Source organism: Amphiura filiformis, chromosome 10 (assembly GCF_039555335.1).
Source record: "Amphiura filiformis chromosome 10, Afil_fr2py, whole genome shotgun sequence".
Classification (NCBI taxonomy): Eukaryota; Metazoa; Echinodermata; class Ophiuroidea; order Amphilepidida; family Amphiuridae; genus Amphiura; species Amphiura filiformis.
Window position 1 is genome coordinate 40,166,690 of NC_092637.1, and position 25,366 is coordinate 40,192,055.

Genomic DNA, 25,366 nt, shown 5'->3' on the forward strand with positions numbered 1-25,366 from the left:
AAATTTGTATTATATATATCGTGAATTTCAAAAAATGAAAATTATTTGATATCAGAAAGACATTCTTCGTATTCAGAGAGCAATTCGATATGTCTGATGTGCTCTCATGTCCCACAAAAAATACTGTCGAAACGCTCATTCCAGATCCCTTAACGGGGATGGGATATTCGTATTACATTTTGGCAGGGGTGTGTAGCTGGAATTCTGCAATCCCTACCCATATTTAGGGATTTCTTGCAAACTAGCGACCCAATAGAGCGGCACATCTCCGTAAACCTTGTATAAGTGAGTACACCACCCCGGGGGCCCTAAACCCCATCATCATCATCAGTCGGCTGCGGAGCAGGCGACTACAAGCTTTCTCCAACTAATGCGATCTTGGGCAAGCGAAACAATTTTGTTTGGCTGCAGCATCCCTTCAGTATCTCCCAGGAGGTGCTGGACATACTGTAAGTACAGTGTGCGCGGCCGTCCCGGTTTCCTCTTCCCATGTGGTGGAATGTAAAGCCCACTTACGAAGATTGTTGCATCAATTGAAAACCTCACATTTTTTCGAAAAACAGTTGCAGTTGTTTCATGGTATGACCATCCCAACACCACATGCTGTTCTAGGCGCCATTACTATAAATTCTAGTATCAAAATCCCTTGAACAGTTGTAAGGCAGTGTATTCAAAACATGTCACGGTTGTTTGAGGGGATCATTTATTAGTTTTTCAAACAAAACATCATAACCAAATTTTAGGCTTAAACAGCTAAAAGTGATGCTTTTGAGTCGTTCTCACCTTTAATTTCCCCTCTTTTACCAAATTGTTCACTTTTATAGTATTTTTTAAAGCTTTTTCGGATATAAAATGTCTCTATTAATGACAAAATTGGTGGCGCTATTTAGTTACTGGAAATTACCCTTTCAAACTTTTAATACAAATAATTCCTTTTATTGTTTGATAAAATATGTTTATAAAACTTCCTTGTTGCTTGTTTCACCTATTCCAGCTGTTTTAATGGCTGTATTAATCACCTAACCCTTGCAAATAAAGAAATACGATTTAGGATAAATAGCGCCATCTATAGTTTGCATTTAGTTAATAATGAAGCCAATTCTATATACATCAAACAGGCGTGATGTAAATCGGAGGCTGTTTTGGTGACCAATAGCACCATGAAAAAATAGGACCGTTAATTTAAAAATGAGAACTCTCGAGATAGTTTAGGTAAGCGAGGATGCTGTTCATGGGTAAAGTGGTTGTCGTATTCAGCAACTGGGTTCTACGCATCAACTTATAGTAAGTTAAAGTAATCCTCGTCATATTTTGTTGTGACAAATTCAGCTTTGAGCCGAGTTGTATTCCAATATCGACTTGACAACTTTATAAATATTTTATTGCTTTTATTAATACAGGACGATCGATAACATGGATAAGATATTAAACTTATACAAATTTGGGAGCCGTTAAAACTGTGCATGGCAAAACTCATATATTGGCTAATTTGGCTTACGTGAAGCGCCAGTAGTTATGACTTGTGTAACGCTTTCTCCCGGTCCTGCATCATTGACCGCAGCAACAGATATAGAGTAAGTTGAATACGGTAACAATCCTGACAAAGTCGATGATAAGGAAGTGCCAGAATCTGAGTAGCTCGCATCTTTTGGAGAGTCTTCCACCACTTGACATTGGTCTCTATTCAGCAATGTATACTGGACGTTGTACCCAGTATCTCTACAGTCATTGTTATATGATGTTGGCTGCCATGTCATACGAATTTCAGAAGATAAAACAGAGGCAACGGCAAAATCGGTAAGCTGTCCGGGAGCTGAGATGAGAAGAGAAAAGGCCCGGAGAAAAGGATGAATGTGTCTAGACTACAGGGTGTATTGTATAACTGATACGTTGAAGATGCGCAGTGATTAGCACTCCGAATCATCGATTAAAAATGAGGGAGTTTCGTAAAATTCTTTTATTTCACGAACGGTGTGGTCAATTGTCAACATTCAAAAAGTATGTGATAGCTGATGTATTCCTCAAACACACCAGTTATTTAGTTATGTTCAGTTGTGGCGTTAAAATACTCAAAGAATTAAGTTTCTGACGATACAGTTATTTCAGGGACACCCTGTATTAAATACAAAATGTGGTTAACGTTCAATGAAGTCTTTATGTCATTATGCCTTATATGTAAGAAAACTATTAATCAAGCACGAATCACGTGGTTTTATTTAAAACAAACTCATAGTGAACATTAAAACGAATAAAAACCTCCGTCTCTCAACACGCTGTATTCAAAATTCCCGGGCGCCAAAATTGTCGAGTGCAATGACGTCCCAGTAATGCAATGAAGGTTGACGACAATTGAGCACAAATAACCATTACGTCATTGCACTTATTCGGCGCGGAAATTTTGAATATCGCGTGTTGAAAGCCGACTGTTTTTATTCGTTTTTATGGTCAATATGAGATTGTTTTAAATAAAACCACGTGATTCGTGCTTGATAATTGTTATGATTGCCGAAAACAGTTTTACCTACCACCTTACAGGACGACACTATGGCATGGGTTGTTGAGGCCTAGCGATATTTACTTTTGCTTTTATAAAAATTAACATTCTAAGAAGTACTAAATTACGTTATAACCAAAATATCTTAATTTAGCAAGAGAGCACTTATAATGGCATATCAGTGACGTCATTATCATTGGATAGAAGAGACCCATAGCTGTTCTTTGGTACCAAACGGAACAGTACAGTGTAACCAAAACCAAAAACACATCAGTAATTAGACAATGGTTAAATACTATAATTTTATACAGCTCATAGCAAGATCAAGAGGGACATTTTCGTTTGGTTGCTTGGAACTTTCGTTAACAAATTTTTCTTGAACGAAGAATTTTTGAAATTTATTCTGATGTATTTAAATTATCTGTTTCAGAGTTTTTTACCTATTGTTCTTATAGATGAGGTGACATGTGTTTACATTTGATACGCCCTCTGTTGGTCTGTGATCAAATCTGTCAGGCAAAAAACACTATAGTTTACATGGAAGAAGTTGATTTTTATTCATTAACTTTGGTTTCAAAGCAAATAATACAAAAATGGTATCAATCTTGTTTATAAATGCATCAAGCTATATACATAATATCACACAAAACGTCTAAGGTTTTTGAAAGTTGAGTTTTAAAGAGATTTATCTGGTCTGTCATAGACACTTCTGTGTTATTTTGCCTGCTTTGAAACAACAGAGGGCGGTCTGAATGTAAACATGTGACATCATAGGTCACCTCATCTATAGAATCCGTCTTTTGCTGAGACCAAGAGCCATCACCAACATTATTTGAAGCCCGCACCATAAACCAGTATTCACTGCATGCAGTAAGGTTTTCAAACGCAATAGAATATGATGTTGTACTCATGCTATCTACAATGGGCGTATTGTCTTTTCCAAGCCGGTATTGATAATGGAGTCCGTCTCCTCTGATCTGACCACAGGGTACAGCATCCCAGGTAAACGTCAAACTATTAGTTTCCACCCCAGCAGATGAAGTTACCAAAGGAATATAGGTTGGTGCTGATAATTTTGTACAGACAAAAGGAATTAAGAGATGTTTAAGAACTTTGTACAACACTGAAGAAAGAATAATTCCGTATTTACCCATCTTACATGTTGTAGCCTCTTGATCTTACAATTTGAAAGATTCGTAATTTGTGACATGATCAAGAGGAACAAAAAAACACCCAAAAAAATTAGGTCTTTTGGGGAAAAAAATCCATATCTTCAATATGAAGGTCAAAATTTTCAATTGATCATCGGCTTTTCCTCCCAGCTACATACACTTTAAAGAATATATCATTAGATTTATAAAATTTACTTCGAGGACTGTTATATATCAAAAATGTGAAAAATATGTCATAAAATTTGTATTATATATATCGTGAATTTCAAAAAATGAAAATTATTTGATATTAGAAAGACATTCTTCGTATTCAGAATGCAATTCGATATGTCTGATGTGCTCTCACGTCCCACAAAAAATACTGTCGAAACGCTCAAAACGCTCATTCCAGATCCCTTAACGTGGATGGGATATTCGTATTACATTTTGGCAGGGGTGTGTAGCTGGAATTCTGCAATCCCTACCCATATTTAAGGATTTCTTGCAAACTAGCGACCCAATAGAGCGGCACATCTCCGTAAACCTTGTATAAGTGAGTACACCACCCCGGGGGCCCTAAACCCCAATACGCAGATTGTTGCATCAATTGAAAACCTCACATTTTTTCGAAAAACAGTTGAAGACCTGAGCGCAAGAAGACCGTAAGTCCACTTGGCCCCTCAACATGTATACACTAAAGTTAGGTATAGTATCTTAGGGGTTTATAATGTTTTATTCATGTTACAGAGTGAAAACATCATGAAAGGTTGTGAAAAATTTGTTTTCTCCCCTGAACATGTATAAAACATTACCAAACTATACGAAACTATACGCAACTTTAGTGTATACATGTTGAGGGGCCAAGTGGATTTACGGTCTTCTTGCGCTCAGGTCTTCAGTTGCAGTTGTTTCATGGTATGACCATCCCAACACCACATGCTGTTCTAGGCGCCATTACTATAAATTCTAGTATCAAAATACCTTGAACAGTTGTAAGGCAGTGTATTCAAAACATGTAAATCAGAGGCTGTTTTGGTGACCAATAGCACCATGAAAAAATAGGACCGTTAATTTAAAAATGAGAACTCTCAAGATAGTTTAGGTAAGCGAGGATGCTGTTCATGGGTAAAGTGGTTGTCGTATTCAGCAACTGGGTTCTACGCATCCACTTATAGTAAGTTAAAGTAATCCGCGTCATATTTTGTTGTGACAAATTCAACTTGAGCCGAGTTGTATTCCAATATCGACTTGACAACTTTATAAATATTTTATTGCTTTTATTAATACAGGACGATCGATAACATGGATAAGATATTAAACTTATACTAATTTGGGAGCCGATAAAACTGTCATATATTAATTGGCTTACGTGAAGGGCCAGTAGTTATGACTTGTGTAACGCTTTCTCCCGGTCCTGCATCATTGACCGCAGTAACAGATATAGAGTAAGTTGAATACGGTAACAATCCTGACAGAGTCGATGATAAGGAAGTACCAGAATCTGAATAGCTCGCATCTTTTGGAGAGTCTTCCACCACTTGACATTGGTCTCTATTCACCAATGTATACTGGACGCTATACCCAGTATCTCTACAGTCATTGCTATATGATGTTGGCTGCCATGTCATACGAATTTCAGAAGATGAAACAGAGGCAACGGCAAAATCGGTAAGCTGTCCAGGAGCTGAGATGAGAAAAGAATAAATACTTTTTCTAGACTATTAAATACAAAATGTGGTTAACGTAACGTTAAAGGGCAGAGTTTTAGCGAAAACAGTTTAAATAAATAGATAAATATTTCAAATTAATCGAGTATTAAATTACACTATAGCCAGAATATCCTAATATAGCAAGGGCGCACTTTTAATGACATATTAGAAATGATATCGCTGGATAGAAGTGACTCAAATAGAACAGTATAGATGGGTATAGGCAGAATAACACCCCTCAGTACAGCGTGTAACCATAAGTATGTCAGTAAGACAATAGTTAATAGCCTTTCCCTACCCTAGATATATTAACGTTATAAGACGTTTTAACATTTCCAAAATCTCTAAATCTGTTTTTACCGATCGTCCTTATAGAATCCGTCTTTTGCTGAGACCAAGCGCCATCGCCAACATTATTTGAAGCCCGCACCATAAACCAGTATTCACTGCATGCAGTAAGGTTTTCAAACGTAATAGAATATGATGTTGTACTCTTGCTATCTACAATGGGCGTATTGTCTTTTCCAAGGCGGTATTGATAATTGAGTCCATCTCCTCTAATCTGACCACAGGGTACAGCATCCCAGGTAAACGTCAAACTATTAGTTTCCACCCCAGCAGATGAAGTTACCAAAGGAGTATAGGTTGGTGCTGATAATTTTGCACAGACAAAAGGAATTAAGAGATGTTTAAGAACTCTGTACAACACTGAAGAAAGAATAATTCCATATTTACCCATCTTACATGTTGTAGCCTCTTGATCTTACAATTTGAAAGATTCGTAATTTTATATGTGATTCATAACCTCATTAATATACGCAGCAAGTGAGATCCAATCACAGATAATAACTTTTAAATACACGGACGCAAATGCAGGTCATTGAAAAAGTATAATGACCGCGTCTCGTGACGTAGCTAAAAGTACGCTCTACAATGACCGCGTTACGTGACGTGTTACGCGTTCGAACAATTTACGCGGACGCTGGCCGCCGTATTTGGACATCGCATGATTGCGTGCTAGTGTGATTGGTCGCTAGCGGTATTTCCTTAATGGGCTATTCAATTTTTTACTGGGAAAACGACAGATAAAGTTAAAATTGTGTTCTGTTTTCAAATTAAAAGAAGAAAATGTGACGTAAATTGAATTTTAAAAAGTGAAAAGTGACGGTTTATCCTCGGAATATCCCTCGGGGCTGCGCCCCTCGGGATATTCCTCGGTTCCAAAGCACAATGTTTAGATATTTCACAATACCCTCAAAACAACTGTTGCGCAGTCATTAACCTCTAAATATGAAAGGTCCCTATTATTTTGGTAATGTTATCGTAAATATCATTGCTCTTACTCTCACCTGTCTGTTCGGTTATTATTGTTGCAGTTGACGCCGTGCCTTCTGTTATTAATCGAGAATGTCTTGCAGTAACGGATATGGTATATGTTGAATAATATTCTAAATCCGATATGGTTGCTTGTGATGCAGATGTATACGATAACAGTTGAGTAGGTTCATTTGTCAACTCAAGACACTGGTCTCGATTCGTCAATTCGTATTCCACTTTATATTCAACAGCATGACACGGATCAGGGGCTGAATCCCATTGAATAGATACACTGTTTTCAGTTGCTGCTACTTGCAGATTGGAAACGACGAGTTGCAGTTCTTTAACAAGATTAATTGAATTGAAATGGAAGATTATTAGTAGGCTAACGCTTGGTAATAAGCCAAATCGGCATTGGAAGTTTGCAATGCATTGTAGGACAGTTTTCGCAGTTTTGGGACACTTTGTCCTTTGACCTTTCAGAAAATTCAGAAATATTGGGTTTGTGTACGTACAAAATATTATCTAAAATGTTTTACAATAATTAAAACAAATATAAAAATATAAGTATTGTATAAATTAATTATTTGGTATTTTTAATGATCAACATTATGACGATAAAAGAAAATTAATAATAATTACGTAAATTTTCCCGATATGTCAGAGGTCAAAGTGTCCCAAAACTGCTCTCAAAAACCGGAAGTTAGAATGGCGATTGGGCTTATTTGCAAACAAATGTAACAATAAATGACGAGGACGACATGATGATCAGACTTGAAGTTGAGTAACCAAACTAAAGTCACGAGTCGAGTCGATTCATGTACTGTAGTCTCGTGTTTAGTCGAGTCATTGAAGGATCGACTGTCGAGTCTTGAGTCGAGTCCAGACTTCGGGTCAACGATGAGTCAAGTCGAGTCGTTTCAAAATGTCGAGTCGAGAATTCTCACACAGTCGAGTTATTGCATGTTGAGTCGATTCCATTCATGAATATAAACTGGGCTCAAAAAGAAACTTAAAATTTTTTACAAGGTCATATCTTAATATCCTGTCCATAAAAATGAACAAAAATTGCACACAGGATTACTTCAATACTCTACTCTAAACACTGGTCAGTAACCAAACAGTTGTCCAATTGACACAACAGCAAAATGCACTATTTATGTTGGGCTGTGAATTTGGTCCAGGAAGGTGTTCCATGTCAGTGCATTTTGCTGTTGTGTCAATTGGACAACTGTTTGGTTACTGACCAGTGTTTAGAGTAGAGTATTGAAGTAATCCTGTGTGCAATTTTTGTTCATTTTTATGGAGAGGATTTTAAGATATGACCTTGTGAAAAATTATAAGTTTCTTTTTGAGGCCAGTTTAGAATATATGCTTTATTTATAGTTTATTACAATATATATTACAATATTTTTGTAATAAAAAGAAGATGAAAATAAGTACATAACGAACAGTATATGTTACATACCCATTAGAAATGATGAATTACATATGTGATTGGACACTACGAATCAGCCGTAAACTCGGCCCCCGGTCAATTTTGTTTTATTTCGCGTTTAGAAAATATATATCATAAGCTTTAAAATAGTATATCATTTGACTTCAAACGATATCCAGAAGCGGGGCTATGGTTTGTTAAACTCTGCTCCTTCAACAAAATGGTCCCTTTTTCGGTTCTACACGTGTCTCTTTTTCCACATTGCTGTGAATAAAGTCATCAATTAATTGGCGGTCATTTCAAATCTTCCCCAGAAATGGTTCAGAAATGTCCTCTCATTGTTAATTGTTGGTTATACATACCTAGACAAAATACAATGCAATTGTAACCCACCACTTGAACAGGATTTAGCCAAAGCAAACAAAGACTAGAGATATGTATGATTCTATTTATGTAGGAGATTATTATCCTCTTCAGCAATAGGATTATTGGTTGAAAGCTATCAAATGAGAAACATGTCGCGCCTAATTGAGACACCAATGAATATGACCTACAAGTGCATTTTGCACTGTATCTCAGAATACAATTTGCCGAGTTTACGGCTCATTCGTAGAGTCCGCTCACATATTATTTCCATAAAACAAGCAGTGAAATACTCAATGCTCGTACTGGCAGAAAAGTGTATTCCAATGTTTGAATATCAATCATTAAAGCTGAATGAACTCCATTTAAATCATGTTTTTGTGTATTTACCATTTAGCATACTGCACATAGAGGTCCAACCTAATCTCATGACAAAAAAAAACCATGATGTTTTGAACAACTTGCATGGATATAAATAGTTTATTATGAAACGTTTATCTAACTCCTTATCTGAATGTGATGCATTCAATATGAAGGTCGCGTCATGAGTAATGAATCGAACCCGAGTCATATGAGCATTGGGTCGAGCCATTGATGTGTCGAGTCTCTAGTCGGATTGTTGCCGAGTCGCGAGTCATTAACGTCGACTCTCGAGTCTTAATGAGTCATTTGAAATGATTCGTTGCAAGTCTGATGATGATGATAACGATAATGATAATGATAATAATAATGAGGTATTTCTTTACAATGATAATGATAATAATAATGAGGTATTTTTTTTACATTGGTATAAACCCACCTGGACAAAATTCTTTGATGAAGCCAGTCGAAGACCAATCAAGTTGTGGTTAGGAGAAAACAAACCAAATTATGTTAGTAAGGTTTATAAAGCGGAACATTACAAAATATTTATTGAATTTGCATAAACAATACTGTGAATACATATTTGACTGTCGTTACTGTAGAACGTAACACGTTTTCTTCAACTGATGCTTCGCCCAATTAAGCGATTTGAAAAGGCACATCATGTACATTACTTTATCCATCATTATCGTTTTTCGAGAGACTACACACACAATAGGATGGTAATGTGTAGGGGTTGAGTAAAGCATTTAATACACATTTTGGTTGTTGTTTGACCTTCATACCACCTTCCCTTCCTGAGATATCATATAGTTCCCGTTTGGGAAATCTTAGGGAATTTCCGAAAATCTGAACTTAAAATGAATATAAAATTTTAGGAAAATAAGTTTTTGATGTATAATAGTAGCCTTGAATGTTCTTTAACTATTAAAATCAAAAAGAACTGTTTTGGGGTCACTATGTTTGAAAAAATCATTGTAATTAACATAAGTTGTAGCTTAGGAAATGCTCAAAAATGGCATTTTGCCGGATTTAATTAATAACTCATAATTAAAAAAGTAAATGAGATATTTCAATTTTTCTTTTCGATTTTGAAAGCATTATAGTCAAGCTACTTTAAGTAGTGCAAACAAATGGACTCAAATGTGATTGCAAAGGTGGTTTCTAGAAAAGGGATAAATTTATTTTGTTGCAAAAGCCCTTACATCCACAAAAGACACGATATAAAATAAATAATGAAATAAATAGGAAGGCTTGAAAATTGTACAAAACATATTCTCTTAGTTTCTATTCATCAACACTTTATCCAAAACTAAAATGAATCAAATTGAACAAGTAATACTTGCACAATTAAAAAAAACCGTTTTTCTCAAAAAGTTAAAAAGCTCTTCATATTATGCATTTCATAGGATAGGTCAATAGGAATAAAGCTGTAGTTTTTACGTCCTTGATAATTGACAATATTCACAAGAAAAATTATTGATTTAATGACAACATTTTCAACTTTAATTCAAGTTCAAGTTCAAGTTTATTTCACCATCATATCATAAGTAACAAAAGGTCGATGGTAGGACAATCACAAGAGCAAAGCTCGAAAGAAGTGATTGCCCTCAGTGACAAAAACAAAAAGACGCCTACAGACAACAGACAAGGACGGGGGTGAAAAACGGCAGACTGACAGGACTAGTGCAGACAGACAAAGACGTTGGCAATGGCAATGACATATAAAAAGTCAATTGAGAAATGTATAAGTAAGTGTCTTAACTTACAGTACAATGATACAATTTTATGATTAATGGCATTATTATAATGTGAATACAATAAATTTATGAGTATAAAGAAATCAAGTAATCTTTATAACTGAAGAATTAGGAGACAAGGCAATTTTGATATCATCGGGGATGGCATTCCAGAGCAATGGACCTTGCCTTCTAATGGTATTTCTAGCCAAATCATATTTGAATATTGCAGGACGAAACAAACTCGATGAACGAGTGGAATAATTGTGGATGGTCATATTTTTAACAAAATAATTGGCACAATTACAAGGCATGTTGTTAATACTGAAATTATACATAAAGCTTTGATAAGTTTATGAATATCAAAAATATTCAAGGTATTTAGCTGGGAAAATAAATAATACATGATAGGGAATAACGATATACGGACAAATCTACTTAACTTTCAATTACCTTGACAATTCACTCCATACCAATCTGGATGACATTGTCCACCTGCACATTCCCCCGTATCCTTAAGACAAGTCACACCATCAGCACAATGACATTCCGATCTGCAATTGGCTCCATAGAAATCATCTTCGCATTCTATACAAACAAACATCATTTTAACACTTAAAAAGTAAAAAGGACATTTAGAAAGAATTCGTACCATTTGGTTACAATTATGTATATGGTAAAAATATCCAAAAGTCCATATTTTTAATGAAGTAAAGAAAATGACCTCCTGCACTCAAAACGAATAAAGGGTAAACAATGAAAAACGTAGTTGTACCTTCATTACAGTCGATTCCTTTAAAGCCTGCAGCACATGAGCATCCATATGGGTGTGGCAAGCACAAAAGTACTCCTTGGCATCCATAAGTGTGATCGTCAGTCCCTGAGCAACGCAATTGTCCATCTTGTCCCAATTTGTTTCTTCCATGAACTATGCGATACAAAACACCATTTAATATTAACGCAGACACAAAGTGTGATTGGATGTCCCTGAGCAACGCTACGGTCCATCTTGTCCCCATTTATTTCTTCCAATAACTATGCGATACAAAACACCATTTAATATTAACGCAGACACAAAGTGTGATTGGATGTCCCTGAGCAACGCTACGGTCCATCTTGTCCCCATTTATTTCTTCCAATAACTATGCGATACAAAACACCATTTAATATTAACGCAGACACAAAGTGTGATTTGATGTCCCTGAGCAACGCAATTGTCCATCTTGTCCCCATTTATTTCTTCCAATAACTATGCGACACAATACACAATTTAATAAAGCAATCTAAAACAATTAACCCCGGGGGGTCACTCCCATTGTGGCGTGTACACCATCCGCGATAATAAAAACGCGTAAAAAGGGTAGTTTTTCGTGGGTATGTTTAGGGTGTCAAAAACATGAAATATTGGAAAAAAGGGTAGCAAAATTGCAATTGCTAATACGCGGAAATGAAATTTAGGGTATGAAATTTGATGCAAGGAATAAAATCCCTGTTTAGGGTGTGAAAACACCTGTTTATGGTATTGTTTTATCCAAGGGTTAAATCCTTGTTTAGGGTGCTTTTCAAAAGTTGATTATCGCGGATGGTGTACAGGCCACAATGGGAGTGACCCCCCGGGCAATTAACACACCCTAAAAACATTTCCAAAGTAGTGAAAGTCCACAGCTATTAAATTTAAGAAACTTAAGGGGCTGTGCAATAATTATGAGCACTGGGGGAGGGTAAAATGGGGTGGGGGTGACAAGAGTTTTTTGGCAAGCCAAAAAGGAGGGGGAGCAACAATTTTTAGAAAGCCGAAAGGGATGGGGGAAGCGATGTTGGCACCTTTTAAATAAAGTGCTCTAAAAAGGCTTAGAAAAACGGAGGTAAGTAGGCCTATGCAAATTTTTCTGCTTGCTACGTTAGCATTATATTACTGCGCCACTAAAGTATCCTTACACTTAGAAAAAAAGTTATATTTTTAACAATCATATTTGGTTAAATTAATATTTTAATCATGCACATTTTGACATATTTTGTTATTTTTTCCCTAAATATTGCACATTTTAACTAGCAATTTCTTCAACACTGTAAGCTGGCTAACAACAGTAGTAATCTTTATTTAATGAGGGAGCCTCGGGAGGGGCATGTGGGGTACATCTGTTGACATCGTGAGCCGTAAGGGACCTGTGGGCTACATCTGGTTATCTGTTTGTAAGATAATTAGCATAATAATACATGTTAACTGGGCATTGATTCTAAGCCCGGGGGTCACTCCCATTCTGGCCTGTACACCATCCGCGATAATAAAAACGCGTTAAAAGGGTAGTTTTTCGTGGGTAGGCACGATACGCGCGTATCGTGTTTAGGGTATCAAAAACATGAAAAATTGGAGAAAAAAAAGGGGGTAGCAAAATTGCAATTGCTAATACGCGGAAATTAAATTTAGGGTATGAAATTTGATGCAAGGAATAAAAGCCCTGTTTAGGGTGTGAAAACAGGCGGGTGTTACCTGTTTATAGGGTATCGTTTTAGCCAAGGGATAAATCCTTGTTTAGGGTGTTTTTCAAAGGTTGATCATCAGGGATGGTGTACAGGCCACAATGGGAGTGACCCCCTGGAATTCTAAGCCAGAGTGTATGCCGTTTGAATTTGTAATTTTACCTATTTGACAAAATACGCCACTGAATCCCGGTGCGCAGATACATTCACCAGATCGTTCATCACATATTCCTCCATTGTAGCAGCGTGAACATGTAAATTGACAACTAACACCCCATCTATCAGTTTCACATGCTAAAGAATAGTAATAAAGTGTATACATATTACTGCATAAAGGAATATGTGACCGTACAGCACGAATGAGCCGTAAATGTCCTCAATTGTATTCTGAGTTACAGTGTAAAATGGGCATGAAGGTCATATTCATAGGTATTTCAATTTGGTGCTAGGTGTATCTCATTAAATGAGGTACACGTAGCACCAAATTGAGGTACCTATGAATACGACCTTCATGCCCATTTTACACTGTAACTCAGAATACAATTGAGGACATTTACGGCTCATTCGTGCTGTACGGTCACATATTTAGAACATGTGCAAATCACAGTAAACGACAGGTAATTAATCTTAATATGTCAATTTGTAGAGAAAGGTTATGATTGATTTTTAACTGTGCATCAATGGTTTTCTCAGATAGTATTTTAATATTATACAAATGCTGTTTAAAATTAGATAGAAGAAAGTGCTACATTTTGCATTTAGTGCTCAGAACATGTGCAACATCTTCTGAAAACTAGCTATATGAATTTATCATTCTGTTGCAGCAGATATAACAAAAAGCAACAACAAGCACAAAACGTTTTCTGTACATTATTCGCAAAAGGTTAGAAAAGGTTACCAGAACACGTTTAAATGTGGGTTATATAAAAGGTATATTAAGGGTATTCAAAATATTTTTTTTAATTTACTGCAAAAGGTATATCAGTTCGGCAATCGCTCCGCAAAATATTCTACGTAATGTTATTTCAGTGTTGTTAAAATTTTTGCCAAAAATGTTGGCAAATGATCGGGGTGAATTTTGGTGGGAAACGGGCTCCTTACCCCTTTCTTATTCTTTGACTTCCCGATTTTCTCTGTCATTTTTTTAAATGTCAGGTGCACTCGTTTGAATGGCCATTCCCTAACTGTATATTTAAATGCCTTTTTATCCGACATTATCTTATTTTTAGTTTGTTAAAGTCACATTTTGTTTAAAGCGGTAATCAGATTTCATCCCAATAAGCACCCGCAAAGAGCACCCGGTTCTGACTCCAGCTTTGCGGTGCAAAAACCGCTCTAGTTTGACTAGAACTAATCGTCGAATTCGCTCCATTGGAGCCCAATTTATAGGTCACCAATGGTTGTTTTTAAGTTTTCAAGTCATGGATAATCCATAATAAAATGTGCTTTCACTTCCTCTTTACGCGCCATTACGATTCAAAATGTGACAAATTATTATAACTGGAATAGTTTTATTGTGAAATTTACCATATCCCTGAATTTACAAAGCATACCTCTAACGATCAGTTGGAAAATGGCATGTTGACCATTAGTTCGTTTTCCAGCTTCATGGCACTCATAGAAACCTGCATCGTCAACGGTAACACTGGGGATTGTAACGCTCGTGACGTCATCCCAATTTGGACGGTTTCCGATTCCATTATATTGCACATTATTGTGCCACCATCTGAGAGCAGACTTGGTTGTGTCCATTGTGAAGGTTACTGACTCACCAATGCTTACTGTTTGAGAAATATGCTGTGGTGTGACATCACCTATGCGAGAGGGAAGAAATAGTCCACATTTCCAATATCACGTATTAATCAAACATAAACACATACATCACATATCAAACTGCAAAACCGAGTTACCGGAATATTGTCCTTTTATTTTTTAGTATTAATTCATTTAGTTTGAAAATCATCAAACTGAACCAAAATCTGCCTTACATAAACCCGAATCACGTACATTAATAAAATTCGTGACTGAATGTCTTTTTAACATTAAAAGTAATTGTCAAATATGCCCATCCGCCCCGCCATCCGCTAAGTTTGGCAACCTCAGGACCATTTTATATGCAGACATTACACTTAAAGACGACAGCAGTTCTCTAGAATTTTAAAATCATCATGTTTTAACTATGTAACATTGGACGAATCAGGAAATATTTAACCGATGATACCACTGAAGTAGTTCACGCATTTGTCACATCACTCCTGGAAAATAATCGCCAACTCTATGTTATATGGACTTCCGGAGATTGAAATTAAGCAGCTCTAAAGCTTACAAAATTTTGCTGACTGTATATTGTTACTCTGACTAAGCCAAGTAAACAAATTACGCCGGGTTAAAGGAATAGCATTGGCTACATAATATAAGGCAGGATTGTGCCTCTCATACGACGACTAAACACTCCAAGTAAGCTCCAATATAGAAGGGTCCAGCCGGGCAAGAAAGCAAGGGTAACGGACTGTCTCTAACAGTAACGTTAAAGTAATTTGACACCACAGAATATATATTCTACTTTCATAATTAATGTTTTCAACTTTTACCCTTTAATCTCCCTCATACTAAGGGGAAAAAACCCTTTTCGGTACACGCATGTGTTCACTTTAAAACTTAACTGACCCCCATAGCCATGTTGTTGCTTGCTTGAGAAATGTAAAGATATATTTTCACATGTTAACTCCAAGAGAAAGGTGTGAAAAACGTTCTTTTCTTTAAGAGATTGATTGATTGGTTGGTTGATGTTTTCAAAACTGAGAGTTTACTTCATATTCTTCTTCCATTCTAAACTACAATGCAGCACATTATGTGTATTGCCCCATTGAGCGTGTTTATAGTGGTGTACGGTATTTATACGGTATCCTTATACGCATATGGGATTAGGATAGAATGTGACCAACTTTCCTGATGTGACTTATCCGGTATCTCGGCTGTTTATAGTGGCAATCAATAGCGCTATTCTGAATCCGAGGTGATTGAACTCATCGTGTTCGAGGTCACCGCAATGCAATGTGGGAGACACAAATATGGAGCCAGTTTCAAATAGTTTGCCGTCGAAACGATACCGGCCATTTTTTAAAACATTATTGCTACAGTACCGTACTATATTTTTAGTTGATGTGTTATTGCAGTGACAAATTTGAACTCAGATAGTTATATTACCCTGCTCCACTTCCTTGAATAACGGTATCGTTAATCCCTGTCTGTTTATAGTGGCCGTATACGGAATGAATATACTGCAATATCCATCGATATCGAAGGATATTAGTTCCGTATAATAAGTGCGGCAAATAACGCTATTGGTCTGTTTATAGTGGCGACCAATACCGTATAAGATGTACTTATACCCTAAATACCGGATAATCTGGCTCACTATAAACAGGCTCATTGGTACAGCCCAAAAATGTGTCTGTTTATATATTATACCAATTATCTCAGTGACGCGTGAACAGATTTTGATGATTTGTGTACCATGAAGAAACGTCACGGTTCTTGAATCTACCAAACATTTTTGATTCTTAGTCAGTGGGAGTGGTCTAGTTCGAAGACACATAATCTGATTGGACAATCGCATGATTTCGGGTGCCGTCTATCAGGCCGTAGACGATCCCACGTCATCATGAGCGTTGATAACGCGTAACACGCTTGTAGATGTATGCGTATGTATGCGTAGGCTAGTGCGGACTACGCGATTGCTCTAGCAGTACGCGCAGAATACGTGAAGCTGTAAACAAGTTTCGTTCATTTTATAATAAGGGGAGTTTTTATGACGGTAACTTAGTTTTTTGCTTTAAAAAATAGTTTACAGTTATCAAAATAATATTTCACTGACTAAGAATGAGAATAAACGACAGGAATTTTTATTTTGCCTATCCTCTACCTATGATAGACGACAGGCAGGTCCAATATTTTTATCGTAGTGGATGCAATATTTACAGACTCAAAATATTGGACCTGCCTGTCGTCTATCACACGGTAGAGGATAGTAAAAACAAAAATTCCTATCGTTTATTCTCTAATTTTACTGCCGACATTTTATGTTATGTCCCCCAATCCACTAGCAAACTGAAGTACTGATCAGTGTGCGTTTTCTTTCTGTAACTACTGAGTTTCACTGACCCGTCTGGTTTTCTTTCTGAAAGAAGCCATCTGGATACGCCGAAAAGGAAAACACACTCTAAACAAGGACGAGGGGGCCTACTCACTCAACAACATCTTTGACTAACTCACGGTCACCACGCCCTCTATAGTGGCTCCTGCCGCCTATAAAAGGAAGCAGTCAGAGGTGATGAGTTGCCAGTCTGACGAAACCACTAGTTTAGTGGTGAAACGTCACTGACTAAAAATGTGAGTTTTAACACCTTCATTTCTATTGGATTCGCATAAAAAGAATCATGTTAACAACAAAAAAGTCAATTGTCATATTTCTGTAGGATGCGTAGTTCAGGAATTATGACGTCAAATAGATCAAAGGTCAAATTTTAAAAATGCTTCAATTCGCCCAAAACTCAAATCATTGCTCTCATGATCCAGACAAGTAATAATTTCATAATTTGCGTGATTTTTGAACTTCTTATTGTCAGGTACGCATTTGATTTTTTTTGCATCCATTAAATATAGGGTACCTGCAGGTAATATGGGACCATTAAGGACGTTTAGCTTATTTGCATAAAAACTAAAGAAGATATGCCCACAAGAGATTGTTATGATGAACAACCTGTCCTTTAAGATTAATAAAACAGGCAATGTTACCTTGTTTTTATGTTTGTTTGGACGCTATGACGTCAAAATGACGTCATCGTCAAACAGTGTCCCATATTACCTGCATGTGCAGGTAATATGGGACACTGTGTTATCTCTATGGTGAAAATCAAAAGTTCAGAAAATCACTCTTTTGTTCTAAAAACATTTTTGTTACATGATTTTGAATGTTAAATGCAACTTTCAACAAGCAAATTCAATTTTCTAAATAGTTTTGCTTTTCGCATTGACAATGCACACAATTTCCTATGTGTCCCATATTACCTGCACCCATTCAGTTGAAAATCACAGAAAATAATCATTTATAAAAGGAAAGTGCCACTTGTCAGTGGAATTTTACCTGCTGATAAGCTTAACCCATCACCTAAAGATCATAAAAAATGACAAATGCCCCCTCAGTACCAGAGTTTTTGGATACACAATCATAAAATGTGACGTCATTGATTTTATATCAGGCCAAAAAAACGACATAATTTTTTGGGCAATTTCACTCTTTTTGGCATTGATTTCCAAGAGTTTGATACACAGACTCCAAAACTGCATTTCTAGAAGCACAATTGATGTCTCTAAACACTTAACAAATCAACTTAAAGTGTTTACCTTCTCTAAGCTACTTTTTGTTAAAATGAAAACAGGTGTCCCATATTACCTGCTGTCCCATATTACCTGCACCTACCCCTAGGGCATGCACAGGTTGACATTTGATCCATTTGTTCCATCAGAAAATGGGATGATCAATATGTGTAAGTGAGGTTTTCATGTTTCTTTTGTCTAATGAATAATTTGAAACAATCTGAGACAAATTTTGGACGAATCGGAGCATTTTCAAAATTTGAATATAATGTAAAAGGTCGTTGACCTTTGATCTATTTGACGTCTTAATCCCTGAACTATGCATCCTACAGAAATATAACGATTGACTTTTTTGTTCCTAATGATGATAGGAAGAGTTTGAGGTATCACACAGCAAGATTAAAGCACCCATAAGATTTCACATCATTATGACTTTTGATCTAAGCTGGTGACCATACAAAATATATGAGATTTTGAAAACAGGTACTTTTACATTCCTATACACCTATACAAAGTATCTAAACCTATTTCCAGCTTTTTAACCACAATGTTTAGCAAATTTCTATAACAGCAAGCTATGGAGTACCGCTACCTGTCTACCTGTACAAAGGTATAGGAAGAGTTGTCGAAAGTATAGCTGAAATATTTAATCTCTCGATAATTTAATTAATACCGTAGAATACAAGTATATATAAAGCTTCTAAATGAGGTTTTTGTTTTTGGCACCTTCCACAAAAACATTCAAGTAGATTGGTCTGACAATAATACACGTTTGAAAATCCACCTGTACTAGTAGTTCCTCAAACTCCAAATAATGGTGTGTTTTTTGTGGGTGTGCAAAATACCCTTATTCATTATGCTTAAAGACGGAATTCTACGGTATTCTAAAATAACAGTTTAATTTGTACACCTACTGTTTTCAGCCATGATAATCGTATTAATTCGTTCAGTTGCACCATTTTTGTCAGCTTGACAGTAAAAAGCACCAACTCTACCTACGCCACCTGCGCTTGGCATATAGAGACGTGATGATATGCCTATATAGGATCCAGTAGGTAATCCATTCCCTGTCCCTGTGTCCAGTGTGCGTCCAAATGATATCGAAGCTTCTTGGTCACCACCACTCTTAAACCCTCTGATAAACGCACCGTCATCACCATTGATATTTATTCGTGGATTGGGGCTGAAGCAGGTGACGTCCAAAACACCACTTGTCTCTAAAACATGAATGAATAAGGTGAATTTGTATTTAATTATGAAATAAAACAAGAAAACTGGAATGTTAAACTAGCCTCCGATTTGGGTATTCGATTCCTTATGGCTGATATGGCTACAGAGTACTTGAAGGACAACACCCATACTCAGATGCACTTATTTATACAAAGCTATACAACACTTGGTTTAATACATTGAATTGAACCTCATAGGCCTATGCCAACGTTCTTTCAAGTACTCTGACATAACATCTAGGAATAATCTACCAGATTATTTTAACACATTGAATAGTATTAATACCTTCAAAACATTTCTTATATTAAAGAAGCATATCGTCCCGAGTTCAAATCTTGTCAGAAGATTGACTTCAATCGGATTTAATTGCAACATCTACATTATTCAGACGTCTGCGATCCCCAAGATTCACTTTACAATATTGACTAAACATGCTAAATGGACCATGAGTGTACTTCGTCCTTCGGAGGTTATGTCAAGCCTTCGGTCAAATGTATAAAGAGTCATACCTATTATAATACATGTATATCGCAGTCAGTTTCAAAAAGAGTAAGATTAAAAAAAGAACAAGAAATGCAATACACTAATTAGTGTGGAATGCTGTTTGCTGTGGATATATTTTACTGCATTTTATAAGTAACGATTTTGAAATCAAAAGTCAAAATTGTGATATATTCAACTGCTTGAGAAATGAATTATATAAAGGAACCCGTGTAAGATCTAGGTGCTGTATCTATAATACAATGTACATTATCGACACACTATACCACCTTCTTTATCTGCGTCAATAATAGAATATGGATTTCAATCGAATTGAATACATCTCTCCATTTTGAGTTTGCACTCCACCACTGAGCGATCTAGCGATCGATTTCTAGCCAATCAGATAGGACTCCTTTTCTTGCGTTCGGTGAAATACCAATCGGCCGTCGCTCACCAACGGAGTATTAAGTTTATATTTATAATACTGGGTGTCGACACTGTGTGTGGATATATTCAACTAGTTTGCCCCGCAGGGCTACAAAGAAGCACTGACCGCGAAATATGGATATCCATTAAGCTGAAACTATAAATTAGCCCCCGATAGAGGGCAGGGCTTGAATAATGAGGGAAATTATGGGGTAAAAAGTATAAAAAAGGAGAGTTTGGTTTAGGGTTAGGGTTAGGATTAGGATTAGGGTTAGGGTTAGGGTTAGGGTTTAGTGTTAGGGTTAGGGTATTATTATTATTATTATTATTATTTCTAGTCCTCCTATGTAGGACTATAACAGTGATAAGTCTGTCACATGTTATGCGCAGTTGAACTCTTGTTTTGGTCACTACTGAGTTTAGACTATGCCATAGTCGATTTTTGATAAATAAAAATATGTTATTAATCATGATGAACGCATTCAGTTGAATTCGAAATTATACTGATATTTATTACATCAAAATACTATACTAGTATAAAATGGTTATGAAAAAGTTTATATAATTATATGTGTGACAGTAAAAGTAGGCTTATATTATTGAATGCAACATATCATAATGGCATAGCTATAATGGCACTTCAATACTGAACAATTCTAATTTTAGAATCTGCCAGTTCGTTTATTATTCGCGAATGCCCGAATTAAAAATCTTGGGAAGCTAACAAACAGAGCTAGGGAGTACGGTGACTGAAAAGATCAGATGTGAAAATCTATCAATTGTGCACAAATAATTGAATCAGAGTTTTAAGCTTAAATGTAATAGCCAGAGTATGCACAATTGGCAAGTGGACTACGGAGAAATCTATACTGAGTTGAGCTTTAAAATGCAAATATAACGCAAAATATTCCACGTTGCATTTTGCGTTATATTTGTAGAGAATGGAGTGTATTATTATTATTATTATTATTATTATTATTATTATTATTATTATTATTATTATTATTAATATTATTATTATTATTACTAGCGGGACGCCCGCGCTTCGCGCGGGTCCCCGCTAGATGAGTAAATGGGAGCGTTCACTAAAACAGGAGCAATTACTGAACAGATGGAATCATTGAAAAGGTAAATTTTATTTATCTAAACCTGGCCTCCTTGGGCCTTCATTTCCTTTTTAGCTTCTTTCTTTCTTTTGAGTTTCTTCTACATGAGCCAATTTTGTTCCATTTTTTAAAATTTTTGCTGCATAGCTTGTGATTTCCCGTTTCCATGTTAGGCCTATATTATTTGTTTAATTCTGTTCTCAGTTAGCTTTTTAATTTATATTTCCTGATTAGTTTCTTTTTTTTTAGTTAGCTTTTTTTTTGTTACATTTCCTGATTAGTTTCTTTCTTTCCTTCTTTAGCCTATTTTATTCCCGTTTTCATTTTCTTTTGATAACCCACATACCCGTACCTTTTTTGTCCTCATTTTCTTTTATTATAGATTTATAGTAGTCAGGTCAGGGAGAAAGTGGACAGCGAACTTGGCAGTTGAGGAGGCAGAGTCAAGGCTGAAGCACAAGGAGATGGTTGGCGCTACCCAGCTAGGCCGTCAGGGGCTTGGTTGGACTACGCACAAATGGTGGTCGTCTTCTTCTGACAAGGAACGTCGCAAGCTGGTTTCGCAGGAGATCAGAGAGGCAGAAGAGGAGAAGAGACTGGCTACAGCAGTAGGTCAAGCTAAGCAAGGCGCTTGGACACGGTGGGAGAATGTTGAACAACGCAACATGTCTTGGAGCGTGCTTTGGCAGATGGAACCTCTTCGCATCTCATTTCTGTGCAGGTCAACATATGATCTATTACCAACACCAGCCAACCTGAGCGTCTGGTATGAGGACAAGACGGATTGTTGCAATGCGTGTGGAAAGAAGGGAACTTTGCAGCATATTCTGAGTGCATGTACACCTGCTCTTGCGAGTGGTATGTACACCTGGAGGCACAATAACGTCCTCGGAGTGTTAGTGGAGGCAGTCAAGCTGCAAGTTGATCAAAATAATGTTTCACAAGCTCCAACCAATACCAAGCGTTACATATCATTTGTGAAGGAGGGCTCTCAGTCCAGGTCATACAGTTCCAGTTTAAGATCGAGCATCCTTTCTTCAGCAGACGACTGGTGCATTAGAGCTGATCTGGATGGCAAAGGAGGATTTCCAAGAGAGATATTGATCACCACACTGCGTCCAGATATTGTCATATGGTCAGAGGCTGGAAAAGAAGTGATCATTGGAGAGCTGACTGTTCCATGGGAGGACAACATTGATGAAGCTCATGAGAGAAAATTGACCAAGTATTCAGAATTGAGAGCAGAATGCAAGGATAGAGGTTGGAAGGCTTCTTGCTACCCCTTCGAAGTCGGCTGCCGTGGTTTTGTTGCACACTCTTTGCAGAAGTGGCTGCGAGATTTAGGCTTCAACAGGAGAGAGCTAACGTCAGTTAGCAGGGCAGCGTCAGAGGCTGCAGAATCAGGATCGTCGTGGGTGTGGTCCAAGTACATTCAGAGGAGTAGATAATCTGGAAGTGAAGTACATCATCAGTATCCTCAGCCAGAGCAGGCAGGCCAGCTAACCATATCTTTTTCTTGTTCTCATTCCTTCATATCAACTCCAGTTAGCTAGGGTTAAGTGATTCCAGCTGCATGGTAGGGTTAGAGGCGCCTTATCCCGTCTGCTTACTACAGACTAGTTTGGTCATCTGGGGGTACATATACACAGATCCCCCTTTTGACGGTGATGGCGTATCCCCATATGGGCAAAGCGTCTTGCTTTGTCATGCTGACATAGTATGGGTGCTAACTGGTGCTTGATCTTCTATTTTGGTTAGCTGGCCTGTGCCGGTATCATTTTCTGAGAAGCAGATTGTTTATTTAGCAAAAGATGCTAGAAGCAGAGTTTTAGTTTTATTTAGTAGCTCACCAGCGGGAGGTGGTGTTTCTTTCACTGCCGGCCCCCCACCTCGAGGGAGTCTTGATTATAAGAGGGCCGAAACTACCCAAGACAAGTGGCAATCAACTGATGATCTCGCTGGTGAAAGCACAAGACATTTTCCATCTGGTCTTTGTGTATATTTAACCTAACTAGTACCGCTTCATGCTGTTTAGGCCTATACTTTTTAACAAACACAACTTCTGTATTATCATGTCCACTGGTCTCTGGCTCGCAAGTCGTGTGGCTCTGCGCCGTTTACGCGCGCATTGATATTGGCGTAATGCGAATTACGCACGCGGCGCCGACGTGCTGCCGGCCAGCTGCAGTGACGCGCGGCTGGTAACCGATTTTCATAACCAAAAACCCGTTTTTACCCATATTTTCGCAGCCAATACTTGACCGTTTCCAACCAAATTTTCGCATAACCGTCTCGGTAAGTTCCTCGATCTCCCGTATGAATTTGGCGACATTTGGATCGAAACTGACGGAGCCTTTATACACATACGTAGATACAGGGTGTCCCAGAATGATTTGTACCGTGTTTGCAAAAATAACTAAAAATAGAAGACGGGCAGTGTATCTATTTTTGATACCTGTATTATAATGTTGGATATGTCTCCTACTTATTCTGGTAATTTCAGCACGCTACCTTTATTTGTTTTGGTGTGGCATGGAATAATGTAAAATCGATGAAAACCCTGCTTTTCATTTTCAGCGCAAACGACTCGCATACCCTTGAAAATGGCACAACACACTTGATCAACTCATGGATCTTTTTATGTAGGCCTACATTTAATGTCAATCAAACAACTTTCATTCTTTAACTGATTCGTAACGTCATAAATAATATATAGATGGATATCGGCTATTTGGTGGAAATATGAACGGGGCACAACTAAAATACCTGCATAACTTTTTCCAAATCACTTTGTGCTGAACGGTTAGTAATTTTACAGAATTTCAAAATAGGTTGCATTGTCAAAACTTAGAAATCACCATTTTTACGCAATCTTCTATAACTTCTACTAAAAACGTCCAATCTTTAAAATCTACAAAATCTGAGAAAGCTAAATATATGTAGAACTTAAAATGCAAAACAATATGACCAATAAACATGCCCTTCATACCTAAAAAATTCCATCTTTTCCGGTATAGATCATTCTGGGACACCCTGTAGATAGATACATAGATAGATACATACAACATTCCCTTATTTATAATACTATACACTCACTTGAGACGATTTGAAGTATTGCTATTAGCTTCAAGAACACAGTCGACGCCATTATTTCCGTATTACCATGTTCTTAATAACTGTATGAACTAAGCATAAGCATACCACATGAACTTACCATGTATATAAATATATAAATATAACAATATACTATTGTACACCACATGAACTTAGCAGTACAATATAACAATATGCTATTGTACTTTTGATTGTATTTGAATAGGTCGTGTTTTGATCAATTTCGGTCCGTCAGAAAAGTGTGTGACTTCCTCATTTTGGATCTGTATTGAGAATCTCAACTCAGGTGGAAAGATAGAAAGGAACGGTTCCGTGTTGTTTGCTTTCAGGCTACTACATAGGGTAAAGCCAAGAATTCTCCGCGTTGCGGAAATTCCGCGAAAATCGCGGAATTCGGAGGTAAAGCGGAAAACGCATTTCTGAGAAAAAAAAAAAAAAGCAAAAAAAATTGACCTAGAAAACAAACAAACAAATAAATATAAAATACTAAATGAAATGGGTCTTCAAAATTCATCAAAATAAAGTAAAATCCGTCATAGATTTACCGTACAACGCCTGTCCTACCTCCCATTG

The 25,366-nt window shown here is 36.9% G+C and overlaps 2 protein-coding genes across 2 annotated transcripts; both read right to left on the reverse strand.

Moving 5' to 3' along the window:
• Positions 1 to 1,484: 1,484 nt before the first annotated feature.
• LOC140163269 (contactin-1-like) lies at positions 1,485 to 9,411 on the reverse strand. Its single transcript, XM_072186667.1, has 6 exons — positions 9,272 to 9,411; positions 6,704 to 7,012; positions 5,715 to 6,005; positions 5,015 to 5,329; positions 3,138 to 3,560; positions 1,485 to 1,813 (listed from the first exon to the last, which is right to left on the reverse strand). The coding sequence occupies exons 3-6, from the start codon at positions 5,785 to 5,787 to the stop codon at positions 1,485 to 1,487; spliced, it is 1,140 nt and encodes a 379-aa protein (XP_072042768.1). The 5' UTR covers positions 5,788 to 6,005; positions 6,704 to 7,012; positions 9,272 to 9,411.
• Positions 6,639 to 24,878, reverse strand: LOC140163270 (uncharacterized). The gene is made up of 7 exons (XM_072186668.1): positions 24,776 to 24,878; positions 19,349 to 19,651; positions 14,609 to 14,869; positions 13,218 to 13,349; positions 11,350 to 11,502; positions 11,028 to 11,162; positions 6,639 to 7,012 (listed from the first exon to the last, which is right to left on the reverse strand). Exons 1-7 carry the CDS (start codon positions 24,825 to 24,827, stop codon positions 6,639 to 6,641), a joined length of 1,410 nt encoding a protein of 469 aa, XP_072042769.1. The 5' UTR covers positions 24,828 to 24,878.
• Positions 24,879 to 25,366: the final 488 nt, after the last annotated feature.

What these genes read in the sequence shown, in the direction of transcription:
- LOC140163269 (XM_072186667.1), bottom strand. Translation starts at nt 5,787, where the DNA reads ATGGTGCGGGCTTCAAATAATGTTGGCGATGGCGCTTGGTCTCAGCAA. An exon ending in CATAACTACTGGCCCTTCAC is followed by an intron (nt 3,561 to 5,014) that starts GTAAGCCAATTA and finishes CAAAATTATCAG; the next exon opens with CACCAACCTATATTCCTTTG. An exon ending in AAAAACCTTAGACGTTTTGT is followed by an intron (nt 1,814 to 3,137) that starts GTGATATTATGT and finishes TTCTCATCTCAG; the next exon opens with CTCCCGGACAGCTTACCGAT.
- LOC140163270 (XM_072186668.1), bottom strand. Translation starts at nt 24,827, where the DNA reads ATGGCGTCGACTGTGTTCTTGAAGCTAATAGCAATACTTCAAATCGTC. An exon ending in AATACTTCAAATCGTCTCAA is followed by an intron (nt 19,652 to 24,775) that starts GTGAGTGTATAG and finishes TTCATGTTTTAG; the next exon opens with AGACAAGTGGTGTTTTGGAC. An exon ending in GATTATCATGGCTGAAAACA is followed by an intron (nt 14,870 to 19,348) that starts GTAGGTGTACAA and finishes CCTCTCGCATAG; the next exon opens with GTGATGTCACACCACAGCAT.